The sequence below is a fragment of the Micropterus dolomieu genome, linkage group LG19, assembly GCF_021292245.1.
Source record: "Micropterus dolomieu isolate WLL.071019.BEF.003 ecotype Adirondacks linkage group LG19, ASM2129224v1, whole genome shotgun sequence".
Lineage (NCBI taxonomy): Eukaryota > Metazoa > Chordata > Actinopteri > Centrarchiformes > Centrarchidae > Micropterus > Micropterus dolomieu.
The window spans coordinates 35173788-35182303 of NC_060168.1; the positions used below are offsets into that span (position 1 = coordinate 35173788).

General features: G+C 43.6%; 1 protein-coding gene and 1 pseudogene across 1 annotated transcript; one reads left to right on the forward strand and one right to left on the reverse strand.

The window, feature by feature from the left end:
• Window positions 1-324, forward strand: part of LOC123957326 — a 1438-nt pseudogene extending 1114 nt beyond the window's left edge.
• Window positions 325-2190: 1866 nt separating this feature from the next.
• LOC123957327 (ephrin-A2-like) lies at window positions 2191-8391 on the reverse strand. Its single transcript, XM_046030020.1, has 4 exons — window positions 8294-8391; window positions 6503-6714; window positions 4513-4805; window positions 2191-2375 (listed from the first exon to the last, which is right to left on the reverse strand). Exons 2-4 carry the CDS (start codon window positions 6511-6513, stop codon window positions 2191-2193), a joined length of 489 nt encoding a protein of 162 aa, XP_045885976.1. The 5' UTR covers window positions 6514-6714; window positions 8294-8391.
• Between the last annotated feature and the right edge of the window lie 125 nt (window positions 8392-8516).

An 8516-nucleotide genomic window follows, 5' to 3' on the forward strand; every position in this document is an offset into this window, starting at 1 on the left:
AGACAGAAGCACGGCTGTGGCGTGGGCTCACCGGGGTCTCCTATTGGAGGGAGCAGAAAGCAGAGCCCTGAGCTCCTTCAGAGGAACAGGTACAGGTATGTGGACGACACGGGGGTCAAAATGAAAACCCAGGAAGTGCAAGCCTTCACAGAACACATCAACTCTGCGAACAGAAACGCCAAGTTCACACGTCACCAACAGTTTGGCTTTCCTGGACTGAAGTTTACAGGAACACACCCCCATACAGACAATACTTACACTTTGATTTCCACCAGAACCCACCAAGAAGTACCAAAGCCCAAGAGTAGGAGGATAAACACCTGAAGGGGGCACTTACAGCCTGTGGACAGATCCAGGAAGACCAAAACTACAGGGGACGAGGAGAAGAAGGTCGAACGCAACAACCTCGTGATTCCATACGTGTCTGGAGTATCAGAGAAACTCAGGAGGATTTTCAACAAACACAACATCCCTGTGTTTTTTAAACCCAAGAACACACTAAGACAGATGCTGGTCCACCCCAAAGACAAGAATCTAGTGTCTGCTGAGGCCTGAATATACTGGGGAAACTAAACAACCACTACACAAACACATGAAGGGCCAGTTCCTCAGTTCAGGACTCAGCAGTCTACCTACATCTGCAGGATAAACAGAAGTGGAGAAACCATCTGTCAATAGGGGAGGAGGGCTGAGACACCACTTATCAGCCACCTACAATGCTGTCCTTTCATCTTTTCCAGGAGAACAAGTGACTCAGACTACTGTCGTCACAGGATCCATCACTTTCACCCCCAGCAAGTCATTCGGACCTGAAGAAGCCTCTTGGATGTGAAGCGAAACGTCTTCGAGTATCTTCAACCAAGTCCAGTTGCCCTTGATTTTAACCGATCACTCAATAAAGATTAAGTTCTCTGATCTTAATAAAAAGACTGTTGAGTCGGGTCAATTTTCTTTATACAGCCCAAATTCACAAATCTAAAAAAATCACTCTTTTAAAGTTTGGTCATGTGTTATTTTCACCCAGTGATCTGCACATTAGCCAATCAGATCTGATTATTAATGTAGAATTTCTGAGGGTGAAGTACAGGAGACTTTGTACAATGTCTAACATGCTGTGACCCCTGAATGCATCATTTTAACTGTAATTACTTACTTAGGAGCCTGAAGATGTTTTGTAAATAAGAAATAAACACTACCAGTCAAAAGTTTCAGAACATCTCCATGTTTGTAGTTCTTCTGTAAGTTTCAAAGTTAAAAACAAGGTTTACGTCACCAAAACAATTTCAGATCTACAATTAAATGAAGGCGTTTTGTTCATTATTTCACTGTAGGATCAACCGATGACCAGCTGCTCTGTCTGCCTTCATTAATTATATATATATAATTAGTCCAAATAAAGCTTCTGAGGTGCATTAACAGGCTGTTCCAAGGCGTTTCCTGTAGAAATATGGTTCATTTCCTTCCACTGCTGCAGAATAATCAAAGAAGATAAAGACAAAGTTCAGGTCAGATAAAGAATTTTTAGGGATCAATAACAAGTTAACAACTTCTGCAGCAGTGGAAGGAAATCCAGCAGGAGCCTGAACTTCACACGGAGACGCTGCTGCTGTTAGATGTTCAGTTTGCTTTAACGTGATAACCGTCATTATCAGTACTCTGTAGGATGATACAGAAATTTCTAAACAGGATCAAACGGTTGAATTTCTACGTGGGTGTACATATTATTAATCAGATCTCCTGATTTAGAAGCAATAAAAACAAACCGGCCGTCTTTTTAAAATCCTTGAGACATTCTTCTTTATCCTTCTCTGAGACGCTTCCTTTCTTTTCATTATTTTACTTTCTGTCTGTGTCTTCGTGCTCTCTGTTGTGTTGTAACGAACTAATACAGATGCCTGTTTGTGTTCAATAAAGTGGGAAAAAATGAACTTTATTTCCGTACGTTTCACCGGCAGAATCAGGACGGCGTTCAGAGCTGCGTTCACAACACGGACCGCCGCCTGCAACGATGTTATAAACGCCAGCTGGAGATCTAAAGCTATAGTAATAGATAAAACATGGACCGGCGGGGGAAAGGAGACGAGTAATGACCTTAGCAATTTAAATCTACAAACGTACCAAACAGTGAAACCAGAGAGAGTCGGGCTCATTAACAGGAAATGATTCTCAGCCGTCCGAAGAAAGTTAACGTTAAGGGCAACTGCACTGGTTGAAGAGACTTGAAAGATGTGAATATAAAACTTGTGCTTTGGATGTCGAAGCTTCAGAATTAAAGGACAAAGTTTCAGCAAGAGGAAGAGGAGACTCACTGGTTGGCTTGACGTAGATTTTGAGCTTCAGACAGGGTTTCCCAGCCAGGTTTGGATGTGGAGACGCTGCAGAGAGAAGACAGCAGATCAACTAGGGCGACAAAAAAAAAAAAGCACTTTCTTGACAAAGTGTCCGTTAAATCTAGCTGCAAAACAGACACTGACAGCAGCTCGTGTTAAACTCTCTGCCGGTTGCATTAACACCACTAATAATAATAATATCAGACCTCAGGAGGATGATGATGATGATGATGATGATGATAAAGGTTTGTGTAAAAGTGCTTTGCATCAAACTGTTCATGAAAAACAACAAATAAATTAAAAGGTGATGAATTCTTTTCTAATTATTGGACCCGTCTATGGTTTCTGATGTCGTCAGTGTGACGATGAAGATTACGTTCAGCCCTGACAGGTTACGGTCTCCTGGGTCTGTCTGAAGCCCCGCCCCTCCAGGTGTTTGTCACAACATGCCTCTGATGCTGCTGCTGTCGTCGCTCCCAGCGGGGACACACCGGGGACGAAAACAAGCTCGCCCTCAGCGTTTCTCTGTGGGCAAACAAACACCCGGGAGCCGTTTGTCCCTGAAGCCGAGGGAAACGTTTAGCTCCATCACACAGCCGGAATCCAAAAACCCAATTTTAAATAACGGTCTAGTTTAGGTTTCTGCAAATTCCTTTTTTTTTGTTTCTCCATTTGAAGACAGACATTAGGAAAAAGCCCGACGGGTCTAGAAGAAAACTTAAACAAAGTGATAACATGCGCTCTGATGTTGTTCATGTATCTATTTTCACAGCGAGCGCTCTGATTGGTGCAGCCCAGTTCAGTTTGACCTCAGTAAATTCTGCTTGCAGCGTCAGCTGAGCTGCTGTTCGCCCTCTCCGCCAGCAGGGGGCAGTATGAGTTTGTGTCTGTTTTAAATCCAGGTTATTGATCCAGATGGATTTAATGTTCTTCATTTCATATGATGTTTCTGGTTTCTTTGCACCACCAGCTTCAGCTCAGAGTTCAGCTGTGACTGAAACATGGAGACACAGCTGCTCTCTCTGCTCCTGACCCAGCGTGGAGAATATACAACATTATGTCCCGCAGAGAATCCAGACACATCATTTATTCAGCATGTGAGCGCATACATTCTTAAAATGGCATTAATAAATATATAAATGTTATGACTAGGACAGACGGTCGGGACATTTTACGAGCTCGGCGAGACCTGAGGGTCAACAAAGACAGCCTCTTACTGTCAGCGAAGGAGGAGGTGCTCAGTGCTTTGAGGGACGCCATCAGAGATAAGGAGGCCACATGCTGAGCTGCTCATCTGCTCATTTTTTTACTTTAATTAGGGGTCCAAGCCCGAGCGGAGCTGGGAACCCTATTGTTTTGTATTGTCTTTTTTCTTCCGTGCATAAAAGTGATACTGCGGCCTACAGACGCGACACTCTCAGGGTAGCTTCACAGCCCCGAGAGTAACTTGGGTGCAAAAATTTGCACACTTCTACCACTAGGTGGCGCTAAAAGCAAGGTCAACGCGTTTGGGCTTGAACTCCTGAAGACGAATATGGAGGATATCAAAAACCTTCATGATAAATGAAAAACCTATTTTAATTAACTCCTCCGAAGCAGCAAGTCCGATCGGAACCAAACTTTGCACGGAACATCTCTGGACCGAGCTGGTAAAACTCTGTAGAGGAAATTTTGATTCGCGAAATAATGTCCCAATTTTAAGCTAACAAATGTTTGAGAAAACGCAAAAAAAGGATGTGATGTCATATCGTAGCTTTGCAATGGCCGATCTAAACCAAACTCGGGGACCTTATGTGGCACGCACTCCCGAGGGGCTGTGTGAAATTTGGTGTCAATCGGCCTCTAGGTGGCGCTATTAATCCTATATGAAATGACACTCCCATAGACATCCATTCATTTTACTTCATACGTAACTGGAAATCCCTTTAATTTCAAACTCTGGTCGTTTATTCGCCGCGGGCGTAGTACTCAGAAATGCTCAGCAGTACTTACAGATGTAGTAGTACTCAGAAATGCTCAGCAGTACTTACAGATGTAGTAGTACTCAGAAATGCTCAGCAGTACTTACAGATGTAGTAGTACTCAGAAATGCTCAGCAGTATTTACAGATGTAGTAGTACTCAGAAATGCTCAGCAGTACTTACAGATGTAGTAGTACTCAGAAATGCTCAGCAGTACTTACAGATGTAGTAGTACTCGTGTCCGGGCCTGAACTCGAAGCCCAGGCTGAAGGGCGTGAAGAGCTGGAACTTCTCGGAGAACTTGAGGGGCCCGTTGGGGCTCTGGGGCCGGTTGCACTCCCAGCGTTTGAAGCCCTTCCTGTGGTGGTCGCAGCTCGTGTAGCCGTCGTAGTTCACCATGTACAACACGTAGTGCTCCATGCGCTCGGCGGGCTCCGCCACCTCGTAGTGCGGACAGTAGATGTCCAGGTAGTCGTTGATGGCCACCTCCACCGTGTAGTCGCCCCGGAAGAACCTGAGGAAGAGAAGTGATGTCATTTCCTGTTGTCTCCAGCTGTTAACAGCTGTGCTAAAAACAAACACCTTCCCAGAGAAAGAAGTGAGGTCGCTGCTCTGTGAAGCTCTACAACCTAAAGACACGTTCACGTGTTCAAAGAGACACACCTGTTCACACCTGCCTCAGCAGCTCGGTCGAATCACAGAGAGCTTTACTGCCAAGCAGTATTTTACACGTACGAGGGATTTACTTACAAAGACAAAGACATAAACATCCTGGTGACATTAATAGATTTAAAAACATATAAATACGGAATAAACAGATGCAAGTTAGAGAAGAATTAAAGAAAACAAAATGTTATTTTCATTTACTCTGAAAATACAAGGGAGAGGATTTGTATTTATATAAGAAGTGACAAAATATCAAAGAATAATAAGGAATATGTGCAATAAGGCAGTGTGTGTTGCGAAGGGGGGGAAGCATCAGTGTTATTTCCCGACTGGGAACAACAGCTCAGAAAGTCTGAGAGAGTTTTGGCGTCATACATGTAGAAACGTTTGATTAAAAGTGTGAAATCATGTATTGCATTTAAATGTTTTGCTAAGTCATTTTGTCATTTTTAAATGCTGTCCCTGTCGAGCGACCTAGATTAATTAGGAAAGGTATGTATTTGCAGTACAAGCAGTATTTTAGTGGTTCCAGGTACTGGTGCAGTAACAGCTCTTTGAGATCTTTGTAGCGGCGTCCGTGTTGTTTAAACGTTAAAGCACGTGAACACACCGCAGAGGAAGAGCGGCTTCACAGCTCGGGACGTGGGGCCCTCGGAGGAGCACCTGAACGCAGCAACAATCAGAAACGCTTCAAGACCACGTGAAGCTCTTTGATTGGCTGTTTGTTAGTGAACTGCACCCTGGGAGTTGTAGTCTTCTTCACTTTATGTCATACACAGCTAACAGTTAGCAACGTGCGGAAACATTAGCCACCAGCTAACGAGTAAACAACCTGTTAGCAACAAGCACATGTTGCAGTTATTCTCAGCAGTGGACGAAGTACACAAATACTAATACTGTACATGAGTAAAAGTAGAGTATTACTCCACTGAATGTATAAGTACATATGTATTTTTAAAAGTAGTCCTTAAGTATCAAAAGTAAAGCGTGCTGATAGCGTGATGACAGACAGAATTTAATAATACTCGAGGAATCAAACACTGTTATTATAAACAGCTTTCAATGATAATTTAACACTCAGTTTTATAATATATATGTGTGTATTCAGATACTTAAGTAAAAGTCCTGCATTGAAAATGTTCTTAAAATAAAAGTATGTAAGTATAACCAGGAAAATGTACTTGAAGTATTAAAGTACTCACTGTCCTGTGACTGTTATACTATTATTTATTAGATGATTATTATTCCTCATCATTAAAGTAAAAGCAGGATTTTACTGCTGTAGTTGTTGATTTTAACTGTTTAGCATCAGACTGCAGCTGGTTCTTGTTTCTGTTCTGGATTCACTTCATTATTATTGTCTCCATGTAAAGTTCAGATAGCATACCTCTAATTTGTACGCAAGTCCTTGAGTACTTAATTACTGTCCACTACGTGTTCTAGTTATTATTTTAACACCAAGAATAATTAATTAAAGTATTTTAATCCAGTTTTAATGCATTTCATGTGTTCGTGTATTCTCAGGCCTGCTGAGCCTCCGTTTACCTCCAACACATGGAAACCGTTGATCACTGTCTGCGTGTGTGTTTCCCCCCCGAGGCTTCAATTAATCAGAAGTAACTGTTTATCGCAGCGCCGTCGTGTTTACAGACGGGAGATCCGACTCGCAGCTGGACTCACTTCCTGTTTGCTGCCAGCGCTGCTCAAACCCGTGTTAAACAAAGTTTTACAAGGTTTTCTGATGATGTCACACGTGTCTGTCGCCGGTACAAAAATACACAGAAATAGTTTTTGTTACACTAAAATCTAATAATACCACAGAGCAGAACTGAACTACCTCACTGCTGTAAATCAGCCGCCATGATGGTGAGCTGCTGGACAGGATGTGGGTTTTGTTGTTGATTTGATTTAAGTCAGATTTCACGTCAGGTCAGTGTGTTCTGTCCTGTGAATAAGAGCACGAAAACAAACTGAGGTGTTCCAGACTCAGACGTGAATCATGGCGACGTACGGCGAGTGCTCGCCTACAGCAGCCGGGCTATTACGCTACCTGGACTCTTTCCACCTGAGGCGGCAGTGGAAGCTCCCCGTGCTGATGCTACCGCTGCTGTACGGTGGCCAGGAGGGGGCAGCGTGGTGCACAAACCTCTTTCAAATATGAAACGTTACGTTGACTTCAGGACAGAGACAAACAACATGCACCACTGGAAGACGGTCTGTTTCTGGTTTCTGGTCTCCAGGTTGAAGCCGCTGCCCTGTCGAAAAATGCTACCATGTGTTCCCATTTCCAATCCCATACAGGTATAACTCTGTTTTTTGATTATATTATAACATCATTTCAGGGGCAGCGTATTCTGACTAATATCCCCCATCAAATAAAAGCTCCCACTACAGAATCATTTTCTATTGCACCACTGCTCACACTGCACTGTACGGAGATGGGGAGCATGTTGAAATACTATATTATGCCATCTTTATTTAAGATATCAGGGGCAGCGTATTCTGATAGACTAATAATTATTTTCTTTTTCATATTGCTGACGATCAGCCGCTGTCTCAACGGCATGCCCAACAGCAAGGTTACGCAGATTTATGGGTCGTGTGCATGCGCAGAACCGCTAAGTAGCGCATCTCGATAGGAAGCATAAATCGACAGAACACCGGCTGTACCGGCGCTCTGATGTCTTTAGACCAGAGGTCTCAAACTCACCCCCAGGGCCACATCAGGCCCCTCCTCACCCATCATCTGGCCGTATTATTTTTTAATTTAATGGTAGTTTATAGCGGTTTCACGCCAATTCAAGCTACCCTTTCTGAAATAATTAAAATAAAAACACAGCTTTTAAACGTCTTCTTTTACTTGAAAGACCAAGTAAAAACAGAAGGTGGACGATGAACACAGAGTTTAACAGAAATGCTACCTGCCTGATGTGCGACAGAGTTGCTGTTTTAAAGGAATATAATATAAAGCTACTGGACTCAGAGGGAGGCGAGAGGATTTATATCATAAAGCAGGAGGCTGAAGCAGCAGGTTACGTGGTGACTGAATGAGAGCCGTTCAGCCAAGGACTGCATGGTGAGAGTTTGTTTTTAAAAGAGCAAAGACGGTGGCGGAGTTACCCGACAAAGTTAAAGCTGCCACAGCACACTCATAAAAACATACAGCCAACAACACTCGGCTCACAATTTTCACCAGGGGTATTAATCTGAAGTTATTTCAGCAGCTGTGTGACGCGTGAATGTGTCTGAAGTTCAGACAGTTTCCCCAGTTTGGTATCACAGAAGCAAATCTAACTTCAGGAATCAGGAAGTCCTAAACACTCAACAGTCTGTTACCTAGCAACCGACGCCGCCGTTTTTTGAATGAAACAACAACTATCGCTAACTTGAAGCCGGATGTCTTGCAGGTGTTGGCGACGCTTTAGTCGGGACATTCCAGAGAGGCGGCGGGCCGAAACGGCCGACTCGGCGTCCGCCGTCTATCCTGCGGCCGGCTGATGCCGTCAGAAAGAAACTCCGTCCCTCTACAGTGAGACCGAGAGAAAGGCGGCTGTTGCGT

Coding starts and splice junctions, on each gene's coding strand:
- LOC123957327 (XM_046030020.1), bottom strand. Junction 2,376..4,512: donor ACACGAGTACTACTACATCT/GTAAGTACTGCT, acceptor TTCTCTCTGCAG/CGTCTCCACATCCAAACCTG.